At 37.0% G+C, this 26,589-nt stretch overlaps 1 protein-coding gene across 1 annotated transcript; it reads right to left on the bottom strand.

The window, feature by feature from the left end:
- Window positions 1-2,249: 2,249 nt before the first annotated feature.
- LOC145767048 (uncharacterized) lies at window positions 2,250-26,277 on the bottom strand. The gene is made up of 20 exons (XM_082578785.1): window positions 26,155-26,277; window positions 25,860-25,918; window positions 17,562-17,710; window positions 12,973-13,050; window positions 12,383-12,490; window positions 11,512-12,268; window positions 11,294-11,345; window positions 10,915-11,113; window positions 10,237-10,323; window positions 9,568-9,646; window positions 9,158-9,221; window positions 8,442-8,701; window positions 7,199-7,417; window positions 6,220-6,402; window positions 5,959-6,043; window positions 5,366-5,539; window positions 4,858-4,935; window positions 4,313-4,444; window positions 3,520-3,625; window positions 2,250-3,135 (listed from the first exon to the last, which is right to left on the bottom strand). Exons 1-20 carry the CDS (start codon window positions 26,192-26,194, stop codon window positions 2,952-2,954), a joined length of 3,093 nt encoding a protein of 1,030 aa, XP_082434911.1. The 5' UTR covers window positions 26,195-26,277; the 3' UTR covers window positions 2,250-2,951.
- Between the last annotated feature and the right edge of the window lie 312 nt (window positions 26,278-26,589).

Genomic DNA, 26,589 nt, shown 5'->3' with positions numbered 1-26,589 from the left:
ACGGCGTCCTCGCCAAAGACGACACCCAGCGGCGGGGGGTCTGGGGGGCCTCCCCCAGAAAATTTTGAAAAATTACTTTGGATTTGGTGCATTCTGAGAGCATTTTCAACAAAAATGTGGGTATAAATCCCCTAGTATAAATATTCCTGTAAAATGGTGCTGTCCGGTGGCATAGCAAAAGGATAAGATCATGTTTTCTTGGGAATTTTTCGGTAACTTAATAAAGCTTAGTCTCTATGTTTTCTTGTTGCTAATTCCTGGCTGAGATATTTGAATGTTTGGTATTGGCAAAACTCGCTCTTTTAATGGAGTTTCGCTTAAAATTAGGCAAATTTTGTTTTAGAGACGTAGAGACTGAAAACATCATTCTCAATATCGTGACGTCACATTCGTGCCAAAGAAGGGGTTGTATCCCCCAAACCCCTCCTCCCCCTTGGCTACGCCACTGTTTTGAACGTTGCCATTCTGTTTGCTTTTATTTTCCGTGTACTTTTGCATTATCAACAAAAAAAACAAAACGTGCTTTCTGAAAGTGCCGCTCCCCAGACGTGCCGCCCGGGGCGGTCCGCCCCCCCCCCCTAACGCCACTGGAAACAATCCTTTACACTGCAAGAAGTCATATACCACGTACTATGCGGGCATTCCAGCTTGACGAAAAAGATTTCATAGCTGTGACGTCACATTTGAGACGTGCCTCAAATCATAGCTAAATCGTTCATGATGATTTCTGGGCGACTTTGCGAAAAAAAAGGCACGCATAATGCAATGTATGGAAGTTTTCTGATCTGAAGTGAGGCACAGCTTGGCTTTGCCTCTCCTCGCGTATTTCAACGATTTTGACCACGTGAACGCTCGATATGAATATCGCCACAGAAACAGAAAAAATTAAAGCACAGTTCGGGTGTAGAAACGTAAAATTTGCTGGAAAGGGGCACGACTACAGCAGTTCACACAAATTAAAGCACCTAAAAACATGCAATATTTACTACTTTTTAACAAATAATATTTATTCTGTGATAACCATTTCTTTGATATAAATTTTGCTTTGCCAGATGTTGGCAGGTGAGACACTGCCTCACCTGACTGCACGTCCCTGGTCAATTGCCACCATCATCCAGTAATTGTTTGTTTCAAATACTCGTCTTTTTTGCTGCTAGGATATAGGCTGAAGGCCTGGGAATAAATGAAGGCCAGAGAAATAGGCATTTCTTTCTCTAAATCCGGCCCTGATTGAAGTGCATCTTTAGGTCATGTCGGAGTATTAAGTGGAGACCATTTTTTTGTGCTGTTCTGAAAACTTGAACTGTGTTTATTTATTTTTGCATTATGTCATTCGAAAGGTTGCAGCCAAGCCACTAACATCGCGGTGCGCCAGCTTTTTCCTGCAAAAGACCAATTGTCTTATCACGTATTTTACGTAAGCTGCATTTTAGAAGGCAAATTTTTCCATCTTATGATGTTGCGAACGTGCTATATCTTTTCTGCTTAATCACCACATTCTTGAGCACCTTTAAAGTTTGCTCTGTGTTGCTTCTTGCCAGGCCGCGTTCCGACAAGTAACGTACCTAGGCTACTATTTTTTGCTTTAGTGGTCAGAAACAGTTGACGAGGGGCATTTTTGCACCCGGGATCTTGTTAGAAGGTCTAAGAACGATAAAAGAACACAGCGGAAAACAAGCGAATTTATTTTCACACGAGTCTGTTCAATCATAAACAGCTAAAAATCGATTTCAATATTCTATTTGAATAAGCTTAACTGAAGATGATCTATCTGATAGAAATCGATTTTAGCTGTTTATCATTGAACTGACTCGTGTGAAAATAAATTCGTTTGTATTACAAGACATGTAACCGAGTCGTTCATATCAAGCATTGTTGTGGGTTTGACACCTGTCAAAAGATATTTCATTTCTTTGAAGAACACAGTGTATGGTTTGGAGTTGTATTTTTTTCTTTAGAGGTCTCTTATTTTGGAAGCCTTTCATCTGTCTCTCATCATAAAGGTTTCTTGTTTTTCAGGTCTGGATGAGAGCTTTTCATCCATATCGAGTACAAGTTGTTCTCTCAACGGCCCTGGTCAGAAGTAAAACTAAACCACTTTACAAAGAAGCCCTAATTTGGCACAAATAAAATTTCTCCAATGCCACAAACGTTATATTCAAATTTGATCGGGTCTATTTCCATTTCATCTGGAACGCTTCTGTCCAATTGATGACACAAAACCACACTTCAGAGTTCTTTACGCAAGTTCAATTTCACAGAGAAATGACAACGAAGTGACAACGGAATTAATTAATCAAAGACATTCAAAACCAACAACACAGTGATGTAGCTTTAAGAAAGTGAGTACAGGAACAAATGGTTGATAAAATATTTCAGAAGTAAACTACTCCCATAGGGGCATACCAATAGTCAACCGTGCGAATTTTTGAAAGGGGGATGTTTTGCCTGTAGTGTTTTGTCTAGAGTTTAATTGTGAACAAAACGCAACAAAGTCTTCTTAGGAAAGTGTTTGTTGACTTTATCGAACAATAAGCTGGATGAAAAAAAACACCAAATTGGAAAGATCGGTGGGATAAACAGCTTGATCATGCTTTTTAGGGCTGTTCAAATATCGATGGCGTCATTTTTCAGGCTTTGTTTAGCGCCAAATCCTTGTCAAACTATGCGTCCCCACCAATGAGGACGTCATATCACATTTGAACCATCTTCTTACTTTTGGTACATTATTAAATATCATTGAACAGACAAAGGTTTGCAAAACTCTATTGAGATTGCAGTCCTGGTAGCGTATTGCTGGTAAAGGTAACCAGAGGTCTTCATCAACTAACTCAAACTCAAGAATCGTTAGAAATACATTAATATAATAAATATAGTAGAAGAACGAAGCTATGTATTATTGGAAAACAAATACAGTACAACGCGGTCAAGAAATCCGGTGACAACTGGTTTCAACAGGAACCAAACAGAAAATGTCGAAAGTCTATCATGGTGGTGACAACGTCTTGCTGGTGTTGAGTGTCGTTGATATATTGGGCGTTTAGTTCTTTCTCCGGGGTGCGCAGAAGGATAGGCCCAAACACAACGCCAAGATCTCGAGCTGACATCTGGTTTTCGAAATATCCTTCGCTTACTCTGAAATGACAAACACTAACTTAACTTATAGACCAAGACAATTTTGCTGCTTTGCAGACTTGTATTGTATATGATGTAGCTAGAAAGAAAATTAAGGGGCAAACATCATTCAGCAATAGGCTAATTACAGTGGTATTAAATTATTTTTTGGGGCAAGATACAATTATGGAGGTGCGATTGCCCCCCTCCCACCAATCCTATCCGTGGCTACGTCGCTACGATGCATAGATAAATTTTACAGAATATAGTTCTTGTATCTAGATGGTGACACGGAGGTGGTGACAATATAAATTTAAACAGCTAGGATTTTAGTAGTACGATATCGGTGGACAAATCTACTTGGTATCTCATGTTGAATCTAGTTAGGCCTATTCCAACACTCACCTTCCCAAGTGCAATATTAAGTGCTTGAGTGTTTGCAAGTGTGCTCCAGGCATCGCACTGAGACCCATTTTAATCGCATCAAGTTTTCCGTCTTTTTGGGATATTTCTATGACCAGAAAATAGACTAATTAGAATTTTTATGGTAAATCAATAGGCAAAAAGAATAATTCCAACATCTACAGGCAGGCGCGAATCTAAGAGTTTTTTTCGGGGGGGGCCAGAAAATTTGAAAATCAATTAAAAAGAAAGAAAAAGCTAAACAGATATGAACAATGATACTACGACATATACGATATGCTATAAAATAGACATTAAAACAACCATTTTCATCAATTGTGATGCCGAAGGACTAATATCAGCTGTTTAGAAGCATATCAAACCATTTGATGCGGAAACATACAATTTCTACAATTTTTCACAAAATTTCGGGGGGGCCCGGGCCCCCTGGGCCCCTCCCATAAATCCGCGCCTGTCTACAGGCATCACAACAAAACCTTTTAGACCTAACACCCAATTTAGTTGTGATGTTTCATACACAACCATTATTATTTATGCAGAAGTTTGTAACAGGAATTCGCAGTATCGAATTTCTTCAACTTTGCAGGTAGGCCTACTTACTATTTCCTGGAGTTTGATTACAAAAACAAATCTAACACAGACACCAGTACCGTAGTGGATTTACTCATCTTGGTCTTAAATTTGTTGAGTTTTGCAAAATAAGGCACCGTATGTTTAGTTAAATGATGGCAGGAGTTAAACATGAATAGGCTATGATAAAAATCCAGTGACTAACTTGAAGCGTTGATAAATCGAGAGTACAGCTGATAGGGAAGCAGAGGAACAGGAATTTCGCGCAGGTACAATTTCAACGCTCCTGCTATTGCACTGATGTCGGGGTACGAAGATAAGTCCATGTCTAGACCGTCTGAAATAAGAGGCATAGTGAATATAAGATACAAAATAAAAGAAAAAATAACTGTTGTTTGCAATGTTTCCACGTCACATGATGTTGCCAGAACGCTTTATTTAACATGTTAGAAGAAAAGATTTAGTTGATAGCCTACTATCTCACATTTGAAAAGAAAAAGTTTTTCAGTCGACGATAGCTTTGTCCAATTTTGGTCTAATGCCAGATGTCATAGGCACAAGAAGATGGCCCGTTAGCTGGTTTTACCAACAAGAAGACAATCCCAGACAAGTCTTGGCAATTGCAATAATTTTGCTTTTATAATACTTATCTTGTTTTTCAATTTATCTAGTAGTAGATAGGCTATTGAGAAATTATTCAGCTAATAAAAAATGCCTTGTACTAAATTAATAGACAGGTTAAATGCTTACTTCGATCAAAAGCTGCTTTTAACTTCAGAACATCATCTTGGATTTCTGAACTTCTGTAAATTCCCTTCCAATTCATTCCTAATAAACATAATGTGAGATTACATTACAGAAAAGACTACAGTTAATAGCCTACGGCCTGAAATTTAGGATGCTATGTCACATCAGTATTTGTTACATGTTATGTATTCATAACAGTCTCTAACAAAATTGCTGCTAAAAATTGCAAATAAAATGCCTACTGAAGATGAAAACAATCTAGTTTTCGAAAAGTTTGCTTCTTGTGAGTTTAGTTACTAAAAAGCAAAGAGCAATGCGTTGAACAAGCTTACAGATGGGAACAGATGTTACAAGAAATCTGAAATCTTTTGTTATAGCAGTTTTGTTGGCCAGACAGTTAAAATAATCTCTACCAACTCAGTGAATAATAATCACCAAAAAGTTGCATGTATCAAATCATATAAGCTGGACAAACTGTTAATAATTTACCAAGAAAACACTCCTAGGTTACCTCGCTTTTCAACTTCTTCGATGCACATGTCCACTACAATGGGGTGCTGGGTGCCGTGCAGCTTGACCAAGGTGGTCAAATCCACTCCAAATACCAGCTTGACGTGCTTAAGAGCAGGCTGACAATCGGAAGGCACCAATTTAGCACATTGCTTGTGTACGTTGAGACCACAATCTGCAAATAAAGTTTAATCTTTCAATAATTGCTGTGTCTGTTATGTTAAAATATTATTTTCACTTTGCAAAAATAAGAAATCGTGTTAATTTTTAAGCCTTGGCGCTTGTTAAAGTAAAGTTACATTTGAAACTAATTTAATCTCTCTATCTAAAAGATTGCATGAAAACCAAACTCTTCTAACCAATGTTATTCTTCCAATAAGGGTCAAAATGCGTCATTTGATAGATCTGTCACCATGAGGTAACTGACGTGGGGAAAACTCGGACAAGCCACAACACACCTCTCTAGGTTTACATTTTGGGTCACAAATAGAACACTTGCATGAAAAAATGTGCCCAGTGGATTCACATTATATTTTCTTAACTTCTCCTTTGCACAAAATTCTAGAATCGCTCATTACTAATGCCGTGTCTTACCGATGCATTGCATTCCTTGCTGTATGATCCCCCACAAGTAATTTCCGCAGTATTCGCACCATTGCGGCATACGGTACGTGTGGGGCTGAAGATACAAAATAAACATATTACAATTACGCAGATGAAAAAGCACGAATTTGGCATTCTGACATTGTAGTGTACAATTTACAGAAGGCTATAAAAATGTTTTATGCTTTTTACGATACCAAACTCGAGAAACATTTGTTGAACCCACAGTTTATTTATTTCTTTTAAACTTACTTTGAAGTTGTGATTCTTTTCGTAACGGCAGGCAAAACTGAAGAAAGGGCGTTCGCACCGTGACGGCGATGACGTCATCGTGCATTGATGACGTGCCGGTGACGAAAGTTTCGCAGGTGGAGATACCATGGGTGATTTTTTTGACTTGGTCGGTGAAAACACTTTCAGCTTTAACTTCTTGCCCTGAAAAAAACAAGGTGTTTGTGAATATACGCGAGTGAGGAAACTTGTTTGGCCTTCCAGTTTGCCCCCTCTAGAAAGAAGTAGACCAAATCAAGTTCCCCTTCTCTTCTTCAAAGTAGCAAAAATTACAAAAGTAAAATATAAATATGCTCGATCAAATTGCGTTGTCAATATTGTGGATATTTAGACTGAGGAAGAATATTATGAACAACCAGCACTAAGACGTTAGCCTAACACGTTGTTTGTTCTTCATATCTTTATCCTGCATTGCGGGAAAGCGGACTTGAGCGCTATGCATCGGTCTACGCCTTCCGACGTACACCTGACCCACGCTGCACCCGACGGCAATGTCTGTTTCCGGTTGTCTACTCTACTTATGACTTAAATTTGGTACAACCCATTACTCGAAATCGATCACTGGGTAATTATCGTAAAGTTTCTTGCCCAGAGAAACAACAGCAAGTGCGGGTGGCTGGAGTCGAACACGCAGGCTCTCGACTGCGAGCCCAACGCGCTAACCACTCGGCCACTGCTGCCGACAATTGGTTACATGGCCGGTTAGGGAAAACGTCTGAGAAACGCTGATATTGGTTGGATACCGCTCCAAAGCATTAGGTTGTGTCTGGGCAAAACAGTTAATGACATTTCAAAATAATCGAAGCAGTAAGTTGACTCGCTATCGCTTTCAGATGCCTATTGTTGTGCATCTGTGATTGTAGTATGTTGTCGCAATGAGCACAAAATAAAACGTAAAATATAGCATGATATTGTTTTGGACAAAATTAATTCACATTACCTGTTTATATTTGCTTTGTTTTTCTTGCACATTCTCGCTATTTTGTCTAAACCGATGCTGCGACGTTCCATCTTTAGACGCCTCGTACCGGACCGTAACTTCTCTTTCCAGCTGGTCTTTCTCGGAACGACTGGCATCACTTGCCGGTTTCTCAAATTTTACTTTATTTTTAGGCGAGATTTGCGGTGTTGAGTCATCTGGATCAGAGCGGTGACGCGTCTGCATGATGGCGAAACAAACCAGCCATTAGCATCGCGTGCGACACGAACTAACATGCGGTGTTGGAATATCTAAACTGGGTTTATTTCACAGAAATGTTTTGCCACTCGAAAGTGAGAAAAGTTATTTGTTTGATTTCGAAACTTTGTCGTTACTTGGTGGTGTTTCAACATTGAATGAACTGGCGAAAATTGAAAAAAATAGCAAGAAAAATGTAGTTAGTAGTTTAATTATATTGACAAGAGAAAAGATTAATAATTAAGTAATGTATAACCACCAACTAACCCACACCAAAACTGCAAAATAATCAACCAACTAATTTTAGTTTTTTAAAATTGCATTTCATTAAAAGTCAAGACAACAATATGCCGAGAATTTTTTTTCAAATTTGAAGTTTCAACAATTCTGTTCGAATAAAATAGGATTTGAATCATTTTGGAAAAATTTCTACGTTTTCATTCTTTCGTGCAAAACAGCGATCAAAATCAGTCTCTTTCTCATTGATTCAACGACTGCAGTTATTGAGTCAAGTTAAAAAGGACAAATTTTGCCAGAGGGTTATTTTCTGAGCAAAGCTTAGACTACGCAGCTATTAGATTTGCTTATTTTGAAGAAGCACGTTAACTCTTTGTGGCAACGTTTATGTTGCATGTGACGTCATCAATAAACATTGCCACAAAAGTAATAGCTCTGACGCAGCACTAAACTACGAAATGATGATGGAGTACAGTTTCACAAAAAAAACTTTTTATTCTCAGTTAGACGTTTTGATCAAATTGAACATCAGATGACATCCAAACGATGAAAAGAGATGGATATAAATAATATGTCATTCGAAAACTATGCTTCCAGGCGTTGAATCAAGTTAACAGAACGCTGTCTTCAAAGCATTGTCGCGTTAATCTGCGGCGAGACAAGGCGTGTTCTTGACCGATGAATGACAAGTATTCAGAACCATTCTTCAACTCGATTGCCACAATCAGCTTAAATTTTGGGTTGGTTACGTCATTGTCTTGTTATTTACCTTGGAAAATCTTTCAGGTGATCCGTGATTTTTTGTCGCTATCCCGATCGCATGTTTGAAGTTATGGTGCACTGGAGATAAGGGCGTCCTCTTGCGGTTAGCCGACGAAGAGCGACTTCTTGAAAACCGGTCGACGGTGTCGCTGCTTTGTCGCAATTGTGACTCATCGAATCTGGTCTGCAGCCTACCGGTTCGCACTTGTTGGTGATGCGAGAGGGAACGTTGAAGTTGAGGAGATCCGCTAACACACCGATGGAAACCTGTTAACATTGTCAATACGTTAAGTATTGATGCTTTGTATTTTAGATCATCTGTTTCTATTTTTGCATGTCTTTTAGAATCTTCTGAAAAGTTTCGTAATGTTGCACATTTTTGTCGTGGTAATGTTATATATGTATCGTACTTTATTCTTTGTTATTGTGATTGTTGCAATCTTTATCTCCTTGATAGCTTAATCCTGGTAGTTTCGCATACTCGTGAAGACTTTGAACCACTAACCCAGGCCCTGCTACCGAGATTGACAGAGTGAAGTTTGCAATCGTATTTTCTTAGTTTTAAACGTAACCTCCAAAACGAAAAAATTAAATATTATTCAATGATTATGTTGCTTTTAAAGAATTGCCAAGCAAAGTGCCTTCCTTTTTCAATTGCATCCAACCAGCAAGCAAACACTGCTTAAGATTTGTACGATTTCACGTTAGACTCAAGCAACTTACCTCGATGAAATCTAGGAGAAGAGGATACGATATCCGCATCTGAAGACACGTGTCCCGAATCATGCTGAAACAAAACATGCAAAGTTGTTCATGCATAATAATGCATAAATGTTCAATATATTTTCTTTTTTATTTGTACTCGTTCTAGGCTGTGAATATAGTGAAACGTGTTTTAGTTGAAAGAAATTTTCGAAACAACAAAATTTGTGAAAACTGAAAACAGAACTTGCAAAATCAACATAAAATACATTTCAATCAAATTTATTCAAATAATATTTGAACAACGTTGCAAATTATGTAGCAAAAACACGACAAACACCGCTGCTCTAATCTAAACCTTAAAAAACAAAACATTAATCAACAACAAAAAACAAATCAGTTGTTTGAGGCATTGTCTAATGTCTACTCACCGAGTAATTACTACTTGAGCTTTCAGCCCTGCTGGACCCATTGCTGTATGTTGATTCGTATGAGCCAACACTCTCTGTCCTGTGTGGAATAAGAATTTGCTTAAATCAGCAAATTGAGTTATTGCTACATTAACTAAACAACTTAAAATGTCAATCAAATAAATTAAAACTGTGTAAATATTTGAAGAGGTTTATATTTAAAAGCAGGAACATCGCAAGATACATATCAGCCGTTCTTACCACAACATTTAATCCGCACTCGATTTGAGAAAACAAAATGTAACCAATCGTATATGTTTTGATATTCGTAACCCAATGAAGAGCATGTTTTTGTTTCGAAATGCCTTATCAAAACAAAATCCAAACTTATGTTAATGCTGTGTAATTTCTTTCAAACATAACAAAATCACAATCGAAATCGCATTCGAAGCAAAAAAAGTAATAGCAGTCTCTAACAATATCGTTGTACTCAGGGGCGGATCACGTAAGTAGCCTCAGTGGGGACGATTTCGACAAAACACAACAATTGTAAGTCTATATTAATTAGATCTTGCAAATAAATCGTGAAAAAAGTTACTTTTTTGTGTTTTACGGCGGCGGGGTGATGAGATCGCCCCAATCCCCCATGGATTTGCCACTGGTTGTAGGCTACTATTAATGATGAATTACCTTTCCGCTTGAGAGAGATGCTTGTTCGTAAGTTGGTTGATGTCAAACGTGTGGTCGTTGCCTCCAATCACAGTATAATCTCTATCGCTAGAGGGGCACAAAAAGAAAGATTTATCGCATTTTGACTATAACCACGAAAAGAGGCATCGTCAACTATATCCAAAGAAAGCTCAGCACAGGAAGTGGTTCTTGCTTGGGCTTTAGGGTTACTCGGGCATGGTTGAAAGACTATTTAAATCAGTGTTTTTCAAAGTTGTTTACCAGGTGGAACTTTTTGATCACTTGAAACAACGGAGAACCAGTTAATTTTTTAAGTTTAAAACAAAACAAAGGCAAAACATTCAGAAGAAAAATTGGCCAACTTGATTTAGTGGTCACTACATGTAAGAAATGTTCCATTGACCCCTTGAAACTTCCTCATGGACTCCCAGGGGGTCCGTGGACCTCAGTTTGAGAACGATTGATTTAGAAAGGTGTGTGTTGGATATATGTCCAATGCAGCTAATAAACTTATACGAAGTTGTTCCCACCGCTCAAATATCTGGCTTGGTAAGAACGTGAAGCATTGCTTTATAAAGATAGTAAACCTATAATTATATTCAGTAACAAAGTTTAGTGCCTCTCAGAAAACCATCCACTGCAAAACAACGCTACGTGCAACTTTCCAAACAAACTAACCAGTTTGTATTCTGCCATGCCTTGGAGGGGTGCTTGTTGTTGCTTTCTAAATCTTTGATGATGTCACGCATTGCGTCACAGTGACGCGTTTCAGAATCTATTTGTCTTTGGACATCCACGAGATGACCAAATCTTGAAGCTTCATTAACAGATGAGAGATGGCAGTGAGGAGAACTTGGATGATCGATTTTCTTCGAGCCTTGAAAACGACAAGAGTAGATGAAGATGCTGAACTGGGTCTCATTTTATGTAAAACAACCAACACAAATGTCACCAATACTGACCCAAACTATTTTCGCTTCAAGCATGAGATTAATATTGAGCCTCAGCATGGCCTATGCAATTTATGCACAGTGGCTATGAATGTTTGCGCACTCACCTTTGTCGGCATTAGAAAGAGTTCTGCGTTGATGGCTTTCATATTTATTAGTCTGCAACATAAAGAAGCACAACGTTTAAGACTTAGCAAATTTGAAAGAAATAAACTCAAAACGTTAATTGACTACTCAGAAACCGTAAACTTCTGTGAATACATAGATGTCGTGTTGTTGTAAAACAAAACATAGAGGCTAATTACTTAAAAAGTTGCCACTCCACCTTGTTATCAATGCCAGCATTCAACTGCCTCACGTGGGCCACATTAGATATCTTCATTTGGGCCACAGTGGGTCGGTGGTAAGTCAACTGCTTCTTGGGTGAGTATGGCACCGCGTCGGCTGACACACGCCGGGGAGACTCATTCGCGTGCTTTTCGTCATTCTCCTGAGCCCCGTAAGCCTCGTGGCTGGTTCTTCGTGGCTTTTCGTTCTTGGGAAACGCAATAGCGGATTTTTCTTGTTCAAAGCTTCGTGAACTTTGACTGTCGATAGGGCTATTTTTCTGACTGAAAACGGAATTTTCCGTCGCAATCCTTTTTTTGTGCCTTTTCCTCTCGTCTGATGATGTTGGAGTAAGATTCTTTTTCGTTCCAGTTTCGATTCTTTGCGCTACTTCGTCAGGAAGAGACAAATTAAACTTAGGGGAGGCATTGCCATGGTATCGACAATGACCTTGTGTGGTTCTCGCTGGCGATTCCCAACCTGATTGGTGATATGATACATCTGGGGTGAGCGGAGAATTGTTGCCGGAATCAAAGCCCTCATTTCCCGGTAAATTGTAGAAGGTTTGTCGATCATAAAATCTGTCGGAAGGGAGATTGGCTCTCTCGTCGTAATAAAGTTGAAGAGGATACTTTTGTGGAATGTCGTTGTGGCAAAGATTACTTTCGGTCGGAGAGGGACTGTTGGGAGTAGAATGTTGATGACTAGTCATCTGTTCAATTCTAGTTTCATGTCTGCTCCCAATGGACGAATACCTGAAAGCACACAAAGTGGAATACAATGATCAATAAAATTACATAAACATCAGAAATATTTCATATGTGGAACTATTGAAAATCAGTCATACATAATAGCACCGCATAACTCACCTGCTTAGGCTATTGTACACAGGTTCCAAAGACATTTTCTCGATGTAATCTTGTGCCTTACTTTCAACATACATCGTGATGAGGCCATCTTCCACCAAGGCATACACGCTGAAAAGTTATAGGAAAACATTTCGCTGAGTCTTGTGCAAGTCAGCAGTTGTAAACTGAGCAAGCGACAACAGAGCTAGTAACATTTCAGAAAGTGACTGAAGTTGGTAAATGATGAAACTGAGCAAGCAACAACTGAGCAAGCCGAAACTTGGAATGTCACAAGTCAGCAAAATGAGTTTGAAAAGCGATGACCAAGTGTTCGACGTGAGCACGTCAATCTGATTTTCTGACTTTGCAGTAGCTGAAATGTACTTGCTGAGTTGTCGCATGCCGAGTGATCCGACGACCTACTTCACTGCATTGCCACATGATACAGAAAGCTCCTTTAAACTTTCAAAACATGTAAAATTTTCTACCAGCAAAATTACAACGATTTTATTTCTTTGAAATTCTCAGCAAATATGGTTTTGTTGAATTATTCCAAAGTACAGTAGTTCAGTTTGTATCAGTGTTTTATTTTTTTGCCATTCATTGGTTACCTTTCGAACTTCTTTTCCCCAACGTAATGTTTTCCCTCTGTCCAGTACAACTTGAAGTTTTTCACCAAGCTGCGCACTCTGAAACATGAAGTTAAATCCACCAATAAATCACCTGGTTCATGTTGATTAGACGCTAATTTTTGTCATTAAATCATTCATTTTGTACCTCAGCCAACTTTTGATCTTTATGTTGTTTAAACGTCTGATAATATAAAAAAATGGAGCCTTCAGTAGATAGAAAATGCTGCATGAAAAGCGGTGTGGTGCATATGAAAAATGATTGAAAACACAACATGTGCAAGCAGAAAATGGTTTGCTTTTTGAATCTTTATCTTCGAACAGGACAAAGCCTTATAAGATTATTCCTGGTAGTTTCGCATACTTGTAGAGGCTTTTCACGCAGGGCCGGTTACCGAGATTGGCAGAGTGAAGTTTTCCGGTTGTTGCAATGTTGTTGCTGGAGAATTATTCCGTCCACTATGTGCCGCTGAATGGAGAGTAATTCTGAAATGGGTTGCTCAAGTGCACACCCCGAGAGTCGAACCAGGGCCGCGTGATCTTAGTCAAGCGCGTAGCCATTAAACTAACGGGGCGGACAAAGTAGTTCATTATGTTTATAACTGAAACATGTTATCAAATTCGATCCCAGTATGTTGGGCAAGGCAAAACAGCATTGCGCAATGATGTTGGAAATATCGTGGATGTATGTGAGCAACTGCTGAATAATTCATGGCATTGTATAGGATAGAGATAATTTTAAAACTTGTGATAGTTTTTTTTAGCTTTACCATTTGAATACAGAAAATCGCACTTAATTTGAATTTTATATTTTGGGATCTTTATGACTTTTAGGCTATTGAATAATATCATGTTTTTGCCATAACAATCAGTTTAAAGAGGAGGATATACTAAAAATTTCTAAATCTTTTGGTCGAGGTATGAGCAAAATTGATCATTATCCAGTGCAAATATCAATAAATTACACACATTGTTGTTAGCGTAATGTTTTTCCAAATAGAACATCGTGTTTTTTGTAATGCAATTATTAGAAAGATTAGAAAATAACTGGAAGTAAAGTCCCTTGCAGAATGAAACCAGCTGGAAAAATTGAGGAAAACTTCATGCTAAACCTGCACCACCTGTCAGTGTGTGACAGGAAATTGCAAGAATCCTGGTAACAACATGGTTAAAGTGGAAAAGTGCACTTAATTCGAGTAAACCGCAAAAACTTGTGCCAGTTTTTAAACTTAATTTAAATTTCCATCAGCTGTCAGGTCCAGCCTGCACCTACCACTTAGACAGCAAATCAACCATTTGTTACATTGATCCAACGTCTGCAGACGTTGAATCAGTGATAAAAAGGTTGATATGCTGGCTGGGAAAGTAAGGTCGCCATGATGTTAAAAATGGTGAATCTATGAAGTCACTGAGTCGCAGAAATTAACGTCTAACAAACGTATGAACCACGTATAAAAAATGACAATCTTTGAGTTTATTTTAACTGAACAAACGCTACAACAGATTAATAGCCGTGCTCAACTGCCCATTTCAACAAAAAAAGCTCACACGTGATCAATATTGATGTGTTTGGGATAATTTTGTGATTTTATCTGTCAATAACTTGTCTAGTATCCATAGACTACGCTTAAAGATCTATTTTGATACAGCTGTAGGACTCAAAACATGACGTTTGCCATTCGCTTCGTAGTGAAAAGAAATTGTGTAAGACATATAACATCATGTGATCAACCTCTGTGTTGGGTGAGCTCTTTTGCCTTGCTGTCATTTCTCATTCAATATGAGCGACATTTCGAATCATGCAAAATTTATTTTAAAAAGTATTGATTTTGTATTAAGTTACGCAATGCTTTGCGTAAAAAATTGATAGGCTATCTTGCTACCTAACTAAAAAGCGACAGCTAAAATATAAAAATCGATATCTAACAATCAAAGCACAATTTAACCGAATAACATTTAATATACAATTTTAGGTCCTAACAAAGTTGGCTTGTAACTAAACTAAAGTTTTTAGCCTAAGTGTTCGTTAAAGTGATCTATTTACATAGCAGTAAGACTGTTAGCAGTGTTAGAACGGTTGTGTAGAATTACTGAGTGTTGTCAAAACAAGCCCAAGTTGCGAAGTTAAAATCACAAATTTTAATTAAAATAAACAGATTTAGATCACGTTACTACCATTGCAATGCCAGACCCAATGTGCAAGCAACCAAAATTTAAGGGGATTAATTCATGTCGTATTGACCGCATACTTTTGCTCAATGATGAAATGTACAAAAAACAAGCTTTTTGTACGTTTATTGTGTTAAATATATGATTCAATCAGCTGGGTGGTTGCCTATAAACTCATATAGTAAGTGATTCGTCATCAGTAAGTTTGTAACGTAAAATTTTTAAGTAGCAGGCTAGTATACTTTAAAGAAGGGGAATTTTTTCGACAGAATGTCTTGACATTCCTGAGGCTTCGTGACATTTTAATATTCGAATCCTTGAGCTTTATATGACGACAAAATAAATTTCAAGGACTTCTTGACGATTAGTTCAAAGTTTTTCTTTTTAGGTGTTTGAAAAGTGTTTTCATGATTTGTTTTAAAACTTTCAATGGTGGAACACAAAAATTGTTGATTTGTTCAAATCATTTTGTAAAAATTCATCAAATTCTTCATAACTTCGAAGAGAGATGGCTTTCGTCGGAGTAAAAAAAAAAAATTTATTGTTTTTAAGTAAGCCACTGGCTAGCTTAATTCCCAGTGTTCGTTGCGGATTGACTGAAGATTCAAATAAGCTATGTGAGCCTGTCTAGCTCAGTAGTTCGCAACCTTTTTTTGAAGCTGAAGTTTCTAAAAATCGAAGTTTAGAAAATTGTGCGACGCAGTCATAACCTGATATCATCCTGCGAAGGCATCCATACAAAAAATATGATGGCAACATTACGTCTTGATGACATTTTAGGTGGGCCAAAAGCAACATAAAGTAAAAATAAAAGGAGGTAACCTACTCGCAAAATATCAACGATCGATAAACGCAGCTTCACTTGTAGGATTTTTCTTTATTACAATATATTATACAAACAGCTACTTTATACAAATCAGTTTTCTTGTTTGAAGAAAAAAACAAGCGACCCAGAATTTTTTCTGGCAACCCAACTTTGGGTCGCGACCCATATGTTGGAAACCACTGGTCGAGCTCTACAGTAGAGTTTTGAAAAGTTGTGATCATGTTGCAGTGGTAGCAAGCGTTTTATCATCATTGTTGTCCAATGTCCATATGGTACAAGAAGCCCGAAGATGAGCCAACTACTCGAGAATCCTTTGTTTCTATTCTTTTCTATATGTTGAATAAGTCTATCTTTGTTGAAACACTTCAATGTGAAGGTGGAGATCTAACGTGGCACCTATGCCATCCTCTTTTTGCATTGGTTCAACGTCTGTAAACGTTGCATCAATGTAAAAAAAACATTTGTTGAAAGAATAAACCGGAAAGCCTTTGATAAGTGGAGTACCAACACCACGCTCTCTTGGCTCTTATCAAAGCTGTCAAGTAGCACGAGCATATGACACTTCCAAGACAAAGAACACAAAAAGGCCACGGATGTAGTAAACGAAAACAAAAACAGCTTCACCATGCGTGCAGGGCATCCCGGGAATGAAAGCAAGGAATTTCAGCATGAAATATAGAAAAGTCAAAACAGTAGATTTTTAGCACAAAAGAGAATAACTTTTTCTGCGAATGGAAAAGATTTACATGGTACAAAAGATGCATAGGTTATAATTCCGAAATATTTACTTCATTTTTAACTACGCATAAACCTTGAAAACCCATTGTAATGTGTATGCAACAAAAAAGTTGAGACTAAACGTTAAGTTTTTGGTTGTACTGTACGCAGGAGTGGAACTTCAGCGTCGTAACATTTTTTCTCACAAAGTATTCCAAACGTGAATGAATGCGAGTTATGTATTTTCTTTCCAATGTGACAAACAAGAAAATAAATGGCTATTCAAAGATTAACCGGTTTAGAGTGAAAAGACAAACTTAGCTTGTGTTCTGAATCAACAACATGAATTATCCACGAAAATAAGTTAAGGAGCTATGCTTTTTTTGGGAAACAAAAACCAGAAAACTGTGATCAATTCAATCTCTTTTTTTTACATTTATCGATATCCGATGTCAAAAATCCATATAAACAAGATGAATGTTGCCAGAGGTCGTTCAAGGTGAAAACGCTTACATGATTCATTTGTGGCAAAACAGCGCAATATTACACATCAAAAGTCAGGCGTTTCACACACTTAGTATAAATAAAGCATCAAAATAACGTTATAATATCTAATTTTGATCGTTGTAATGTTTGTTTAAAATTGTCGTTGCTTACTTAATTTCTCATTAACGGTTCAGTAGACTGAAACGAGGTGTGACTTCTTCAGTCATGTCCTCATCATAAGTCAAACTTAATGTTAAATTGATCTCGATTTAAATTGCAGTTTGGACAATAACTTACACATTTTTTCGGTGAGAATTTAGAGAAAGCTGTTTTGGAAAGTTTCATTAAAAGCAGTATCTAAGTTTTTTTTTACCTTAACACTAATGTGAATCTTCCTCTGTCGGTTTGTGATTCGCGGATGAGAAAATTTCCTTCTTCCGAGCATAAGGTTTCCGCTTCCTCTCTACTAATCAATCCGTGATATTCTTCTCCGTAAAAGTGTGGCCGATTGTAGTCACTCCCCTTAAAATAAAAATAAAATAACTTTGTTTGAATTAGTTACAAAAAGAGAAACAATTCTACTTAAAAATACAAGGTCTAAACAACTCCAAAAACAATATAACAATTTGACTACTTTTACTACGGTACTTAATAAGGAAAAATGTGTGGATTTAAAAAAAATCAACTAGGTGGGATGCAAGTAATCAGACGAGCACTGAGATACATCTTATCTCAAAAACAACTTTCCTATCATTCGTCTCGCATGAAAGTTGCTCTATATTTAGGTATATTCGCATTGCACAATGATAGAAACTGCAACTTTTGCATGGTACGATTACATTGCACCATTTTTTTATTTCATTTTCTAACCTTTCACTCTGTGCTGCATAGTGGTTGAAGCGAAAATGTATAAAGAATGCCTAAATGCAACGTTATATTATATTGTTTTGTTGCTGTATTTCCCTTTTTTATATCTCAGCATACATTTTAACACCATCTGTTGTGCTAGCTACAGTAAATCAAAAACGTTCTATACTCCAATTTCAATCTCATCATCATTAAGTTCCTTCCTCTCGTTGAGGATTGGAGGCAATGAGGCGCCAAGTTTCTCTGTTGTGAGATTTTTCTACTGCAGTTTTGTAATTAAGTCATGACCAGTCTTCAATATCATTAGTCCAAATTCTTGCTGGTCTGCCCCTATTTCGTTTGCCGTTTATTTTTCCTTCTAGTAGTTGTCTTTGAATAGAATTATTGCGATTCATGTGGCCAAAATATTTTAATTTTCTTGATTTAATTGTTTGTAAAATTTCGATGTTGGTTTGTATTCTAGATAGTGCATCTAATTTCTATTTAAAGTTGCCCAATCAAATCTCAAAAGCTTAGCACATTGATCCACTTCTCAGTCCAGTGTGGCTAACCAAGAAAAAGTTTATTTTTACTCATTGATGACTTCTGTTACTTTTTGTGATGCATCTACGATAATCTCGATATGCTGCTGCAAATGTTAAAATTTGTAGGATTTAGCAACCCTGCTCTCAATGTTTTAACAAACAGCAAAAGTCTGGTTAAAGTTGTTTTGCTGTGGGTTCTGTGGTTTCTTGAAACATTTTTCCATGAAGCAAAGATCATAAAATATGAATTATTTACAAAGAAGCGCTCTTTTTAAATGTTCTCTTGGATGCTTTGAAGACTATTTTGTACAAGCATGGCGACCTTCATAGATCGCTATGGTTTGAAGTAACAAACACTAGTGACCTAAAAAAATACTTTGAAAATGCCAATATGCAAATACCTGTCATTACTTGATATACGTAAATTTGTTTTAGTAAAAATGCCAGTTAAATAAAAACCTTATCTGTTCACTTTTTATTGGAACCATTAACCGCAGAAGTGCTCCAGTGCCAGGCAAAAATGCAGCGTCATAATCTAGGGCTGCCGTATTGTTTTAATAAATTCAAACCAATATTTCAATACTTAGTCATGTTTACACTCAAACACGTTAAGTCAATGGGTTTTTTCCCAAATCTCAATATAGAAAACTTACCGGTAAGTGAGCTACAATATATTAATTTTTGCAGCAAAACAACAGAAAAAAAATTAACCGCTTTCGGGCTTATCACGAGGGTGATTAATCAGTCAGGCATGAGTTGCATTGATACAATAACACGTTAGCTCTTCTCATTTTTTTCCAGCGTGCGATGATAGAGCTTTTAGTATTATTTCAACATGTGTAGCCGTTTAATGAAGGTTTTAAAACGCATGCTTTTGTAGGTGGAGTGATGAAGTAGACGCTGATGTCTCTCAACCTCTGTTCTGGTTCTTCGATGTTATTGAGGAAGAAAAGTTGCACAAAGATCCTTCATTTAGGAGGAAACGGCACGATTAAACATAACAATTGAATGAAATCAGCCAAGTTCGGAAATTTTCTGACTTTATTTACAGTATTAGTAGATTGAGTAGGGAAATTAATTATTTCGAAGCGTTCAATCGTCAATCCTTCAGTATCACGGTTAAAAATGTGATAAGTAAACGGAATGCTTCTGCCTGTCACTGACACCCCTGAATGAAACCTTCAGAATCGATTAGGAATTTATCAAAAATAGGGAAGTTATCAAAAGAGCGTAAGCAATAAAACATAAAATTATTAACTTTTGGGCTACTAAAATGCAGCACTTGCACATTACCTGAGCTTTGCAAAAAAACTGAAAAATGTCACAATTTCGGCATGATTTTGCAGAAATACGAGATTAGGCGATAGCAAGCCATTTATGACTTGCGTGGTTTTGCGGTTTTACGAGTTCACTAATTCCAAAGTTTTGGCAACACGTCTCGTTTGTAGGCAATTAGCGCAGTAACGAGGGAAGACTGCTGCATAGGCTACATAGCTAGATTGGAGAAACAGAGGCAGAGAATGGATTCTTTGTAAAAACGCTTCGTACCGTGTTGCCGGTTGAAGGCATTTGCGTCAAGGAATATTTGGATACAAACATCGCATACATGCAAGCCATGTGTTTGTTTAATGTATGTTATGGCTATAGAAGACCTTCAAACGCCGGACATATGGAGCATAATTAAAACAAGGTGTGAAAAGCTATTCTTCAAGTCAATGGTACAGGTTTGATTAATTGGCCAGAGTAACCACAGTTAAGCAGAAAGCACATTCGAAGTTTATTTTGTTTATTTTGTGGAGAAAATGCACCTGTAGAAGAAACGCTTTGTAAGCTAAACGTACCAATTTTTTTAACAAACACGTCGTTAAACTCAAAATTATGTTCCAAAATTCTTCAGAAACCCCTTTTCTCATCTGACCCGAGTTTTTTGTCTTTTTTTTTTCTAAGTCAGACCCTAACCCACAAAACCCGACACGAATCTGATTTGACTTATAAAATCCGCATCAAAATTACGACATGAAATCCCAAAAGAAAATAACAAAGAACATTATACTCACCAATTTGAATGCAACTCAACTATGCAATGTTGATTTTTGGCCTATTATTTTTAAAAAAGAAATAGAAAAATGTCTTGTTGAACAATTTACAATTCCGACCAAGATTTGTAGACTTGCTGGCTACATTCTTTCTCAGGATATTCAACCGCGTTGGGACATGTGCTGATTAGATTGCAAGGCGGTGTATTGCATTTTGCAAGTCGATATTGCATTCTACTGGCGTATTGGAGATTTACATAACAACCTTGTGGGATAAATAATCTTGTGTCCAAATCAAAAGCCTGGATGACCTGTAAGCCTATGCATCGCGAATTAAATAAACCGATTACGTTCGTGATGGAACGTCTTTAATTCCAAAACACAAAATCTTTTGCGTCTTTTGTTAAACCATATTTCTCGGAACAATTTTCAAGTTTTTGGAACGTTTTCATTTCTGTCAATCTTTGCGGCAACGAATTTGTCAGAATACGAGCCAAATAAAAAAGAACAATATTTTTTATGGGAAACCATGGTAAACTTATTATGAGCATTAAATTTGCATTTACCAATACTACAAGATTCCAATCCCGAAACCTTGTTCGGGTACAATTAATTTCTTGCTCTCCTTGAAATGAGAGACTTTTTTACAATTACTTCGTTAACTTATTTAATGAAATAGCTTGGACTGTAGTGGAGGCACGAATACCTCAACACCAGCAAAAGGGAAATCACCATTGTTGAAAGGAAATGTCAACAGTCACTAATGTTGAATTACATTGCAGCTGGACAAAAAGAAAATTTAACTTTGAGTTGGTTCTATATGCTTGCAATGTGCTTTCTTAACAGCAATATTAGAAGCTGCCAAGCGAAACTTAATAGAAGCTTTCAAAATCAACATTTGCTCATGAGTCCATAAAAGTTAACGAACCAGCGAAGAAGAGTTCAATGCTCATTGCTCACATAACTGCACGCACTCTTTCTTTTCAGCAAACCACAAATTGACAGGTTCTAACTTGCCACTGAGACTGAGGATGGTTTTGAAGTTTTGTTTTTAATTTAACATCAAGTCTCATTGCGTATAGTGTGAACTTATCATACTAACTGTATATTTGATCAAGCAATTAAAACGGCCTGTTAACAAATCTCAAATTCCAATATTTAGATAACGGTGAAATTATTTTCTACCCTCGTAAATGATTGTATTAATTAATCCTAAATCCGACAGGCGTACACTTTTGAAGTAGGATTTTCAGAAAATAGGAAACAGTAATTCTTCTACGGAATTGTCTAAACGGATCTAAATTTGATGGAAGTAGAACTGAAACTAGCAAACGTTGGACTCTAACCAACAACACTTCTAATGCTTAAAGCAAAAAAATAAATTCTTAACGATGCACACCATAAAACGTAGACTTCATAAAAATTAAGAAACTGTTTAGTATCTATGTAGTTGTGGGACTCTTGTTTCCTCATATCGAATCAGAGCCGACGTAAAGGTTGTGTCCAATTAGTAAAAAAATGCAGTTCGACTGGAAAGAAAAGGGGTCTCATTGTTTAGTTTTTCCTTGTTTAGTTTCCTAGTTTAGTTGGATGCCATCAGTCAATTTCAACGACTGTTTGTCAGCCAACACATTAGTTATTATCTTGGCCCGTCATTATCTGTGTATAATATTTTGTGCTATTGGTTTAAACACCCAAAATGTGGCTGCGGGTAGATTAAAATTGCACAGAACCTCTTTGAGTTAGTGAGCGAATGCAGTCAAGGTCAGTTGGCTTGGAAATATCATGATTACCTAACTAAATAATTAACAAAATTAAAAACGTACTTACACAAACCTTATCATATCATTGCCATATCATTTTAAAAAAAATACAAATTTAATGTTATTCTTTACCTTGTGTTAACATTCTATGGATTTAGTGTGAAAAACAACGGTCCAAAGTGTACAGACATCTAGGTACACTTGAAACAAAGGTATTGATAAATTTACCGATACCACCCACTTACAGAAAACATCGGCTCAAGGCGAATACAATTCCACCGAAACAAAATCATTTTAAGGTCTTAATTATCTTTCATCATGGGTGGTAATTTGAGAATCTACAACTTAAAGGTTAAGTCATAAAAGCACAGGCATGTTTTAACCTGTTAAGTGCGTATAACGACAATTGTCGTCCGAGACAGTCGCTCTTGCTGTGCGTAAGACGACAATTGTCGTTTTCGTGATCGCAGCTATTCATGGCACTTTTAATTTCGCTTTCCTCTATTCGCTTTGTCTAGAAGGCGCAATTATGACGTGTGAAGAAACATAGATGCATTGTTTACACTACAATAACGATTGCAGCCTGGCAGAAATCATTAATCCCTAAATCGCTCCATTACAATATTAGGTAGCTTCTGCACTCACCTACAATATAACCACAATTGCAAAAATAAAAAGATTTTATTCTAAATGTTTTTTTTTTCTAAAATGGCTTCCTTCCGGTGTATAAAATTCGAACCAGTTCATGCGCGTTCAGTCAGTGTGAAGTTATTTTGATGTAACGTTGCAAGCAGTTTCAGAAATGTTTTGCTGTGTTCGAAAACATATTTTGTAACATAGTCAACAAAACAATAGGGTTTTGTGTTGCTGCTAATGTTAGAACAAGCGTTCGAAAATGATGCAGTTTGATATTTCCAAACTAAACTTACGTGTACTTTGTTCAGTGTCCTATAAATGCTTAGAAATTATTCTGTTCTGTGAACTAATGTATTTTTTTCTTCATAATAAACAACTAGTTGAATAATTTCACAATGGTGAAAGGTATAATCACTTGAGAGTAATACGATTACACCAGAAAACAATAGTCCAGCCGAAGACTTCTCCGCAATAGTTGATGAAATGGTAAAGCAATAGACGCAAAAGGAAATTGAACAAAAGCGTATTGTACTGCGTCATGGGGGTTCCCCAATATCCTAGCAAGCAATAATGCGACGAAAAATACTGCGAGTGATCAAATTAAATACGCACAGTAAGGAGAGTTTCGAAAAATTAATTACGCACTTAACGGGTTAAACCGCGATGTCTACTGTATATACGATCGTATCAAAGAAAAATATGATTTGAGTGTTATAGAGAGCATGGGTGCAGTCAGTGGCGTAGCCAAGGGGGGGGGGGGGTTTTGGGGGTTACAACCCCCCCTTTGGCACGCGTGTGACGTCACGATATTGAGAATGATGCTTTCAGTCTAAAAAAAATTGCTTAATTTTAAACAAAATTGCATTAAAAGAGCAAGTTTTGCCAATACCAAACATCTCAGCCAGGAATTAGCAACAAGAAAACATAGAGACTTAGCTTTGTTTCTGAAAAATACCGAAGAAAACATGATCTTATCCTTTTGCTATGCCACCAGACACCACCATTTTACAGAAATATTCGTAACTACATTTTTGTTGAAAATGCTCTCAGAATGCACCAAATTCAAAGTAATTTTTCAAAATTTTCTGGGGGAGGCCCCCAAGACCCCCCGCCGTTGGGTCGTCAAAACCCCCCCCTTTCAAAATTCCTGGCTACGCTACTGGGTGCAGTATTGCACTGCCACATAACGGCATTGCAATGCGGTGTTTTTTTGTTTTTTTTTTGGTACGACATGATCTATGCTACAGTATTGTATATATATTCAAAGTGAAAGTATTTTTTCAAGTTTGTGGGGCCAAAATGAAGGCTATCTTTGAATAATACAATTGAGTTCCCCGACTTGATTAAAATCTTCCTATTTTGTCAGTTGATGCGTTCGTGGGTAAATGCAATAAATTGGCAAAAATTTTAAAAAGTTCTCAAAGCTGTTTTGTTTCGTCGACAAAAATGTGTCATCAAACCTTGGCAAGCTATCAAATTTATATTTTTTACAAACAGTCGATAGAGACTTCATGACTTTCCAGCTCAGTAAAACTGTGTTTTTCACACTGATTCAACATCTGCAAATACTGCTAGCTAAATTAGCAACAACCGTTTTTCACAAACACCGAAATTGCTGCTGCGGTTGAGTTACCACTAGCGTGAAAGCTATCAAACGTAAAAACAAGCGATAGTGCATTCCAATATCTAAAATGCCCCCACTAAACAGAGGGTCCGCATTTATTACATGTAAGCTCTGAAAATCAGTGATGCAACAGTGGTTAGAAACATTTTATAATTCCAAGCGTTGTAATAAAAGTAATGAAATGGACGCTGATGTCTCTCAAACTTTGCTCTGGTTGTTTGATGTTATTGAGGATGAAAAGTTATACAAGGATCCTTCAATTAGTATGTAACCGAACAATTATACTGTACATTAGTAAACAAAGTCACTTAGGTTCTGAAGCTTCTATTGATTAAGCATTCGCCACCGTAACTGCGGCTTCTTCACAATCTTATTCAACTGTCACGTTCTGTAGCGAACTGGAGTAAAAATACGCTGAAGATTTAAAAAATTGTCTTTAACACAAATCAATCAATTTTCTACTTCAAAGCAGAACTGAATAAATCAACACCTACAACCATGGCATGAAAATTATTGCAGGTTTGTCAACGATTTAAAACTCTCAATTTGCTCAATTCAAACGTAAAACATGCATATCAGAACATTTTTTCCTCGGTCAGACACGGCCTGAATGCTACGGTTAAAATAATCTTATTAGCTTTGTACAGCAAGTGTTGGTGGTGCTTTTGGACTTATTGTGACGAAAAGATCGAATTGAGACGTTAAGCTGTTGCATATCAGTGTAGGTTACCGGTCACAATGTGAAATCGGATCTTTATCTTATTCAAAAACACATGTAAACTGGCATAAGTCTTAAATTAGCATTTAAAATTGTTTTAATTTGGCATAAACAAGTGAATCATAGAGCCAGTTTAAAAAAAACGACTAATAAACGAAGCAAGAGTACAAATTTTCTACTTAAAGTTAATTTCAAGTACGGTAGTCTAGTTGCGAAAAACTCACGTTTGAGATATCTTCCGAGCTCAGAGAGTTTTTCAAGCTTATACACGCAACATCAAATTAACATAATATGCCAAAGGGGTTAAATTTAGGCTACTTGGAGAACAAGCCCGAAAGCCTTTGGTTGATGTGCAATCTTAATCATTCTGCATTATAACCCAACATACTTAGCTGAAACTTGCAAACTTTCTGTAATTTGTTACATCTGAAGATCTGACGAAGCCCGCACTAGTTAACTTACAACCTACAGTAGCCTATTCCTATAGTACACAGCTAAATTACCTGTTTCTGGAAGCACAAGACAGGTCTAGGCTTGGGGGCTTCTTCTTGTAGCCGAAACACTAAATAAAGAAACAATACATTTTAATGAAGTGAAACAGTGTTGCGAATGTAAAAGTCAAAAGATATCTACGAAAATGGTCTCAGACGTGATTGCTTTGTAGAAAGGCTTTTGTTATAACCCACAGATTCAGAAATGTGTTGCTTCGAAAGCTCTATTGAGAAGAAATTCGAAAAATATTTGTCGTCATTAATTGATACAGCCTAAAGTATCTTGTTAGTCTCAAATATTACTTACAATATCCTTTCCATGTGGGATAGGAATCGCGGCACTTCATTGCAAAACGTTCTTGTACCAGTTTAACTCTTCCAGAAAGTTCTTTAAATATGTTAATTGCTTATCTGGAGGTCTTTGCGTTCATTACTCATCTAAAATAAAATAAAAAAATTGTCAGGATTATGCTATCAGACTAAATTTTAAGTATCCAAGCGGCACATTTAGTACCACTAAAAGATAGACCAGACTGCAAGATAAAAGTTCAAGTTTTCAATTTTGAGTTCTGTTAGGGTTAAGCGAGAGATAATCGTATTTGAATGTCGCTTACTGGTCACATTATGATTGTTTGCAACATATCACTAAAGGCTCTAATTTCTTCAAGCGGCAGTTTTTCTACGCTACGTCTAAGCAGTCCTTCAGCATAAAAAAAATTATAATAGAAACAACAGCTGATGA

Source organism: Aplidium turbinatum, chromosome 3 (genome assembly GCF_918807975.1).
Source record: "Aplidium turbinatum chromosome 3, kaAplTurb1.1, whole genome shotgun sequence".
NCBI classification, from domain to species: domain Eukaryota; kingdom Metazoa; phylum Chordata; class Ascidiacea; order Aplousobranchia; family Polyclinidae; genus Aplidium; species Aplidium turbinatum.
The sequence above is the reverse complement of the archived record's forward strand: the minus strand, read 5'-3'. Positions and strand labels throughout refer to the sequence as shown.

What these genes read in the sequence shown, in the direction of transcription:
- LOC145767048 (XM_082578785.1), bottom strand. Translation starts at nt 26,194, where the DNA reads ATGAAGTGCCGCGATTCCTATCCCACATGGAAAGGATATT. An exon ending in GCAAGGAATGCAATGCATCG is followed by an intron (nt 5,540 to 5,958) that starts GTAAGACACGGC and finishes CTTTATTTGCAG; the next exon opens with ATTGTGGTCTCAACGTACAC. An exon ending in TTAATATTGCACTTGGGAAG is followed by an intron (nt 3,136 to 3,519) that starts GTGAGTGTTGGA and finishes TTGTCATTTCAG; the next exon opens with AGTAAGCGAAGGATATTTCG.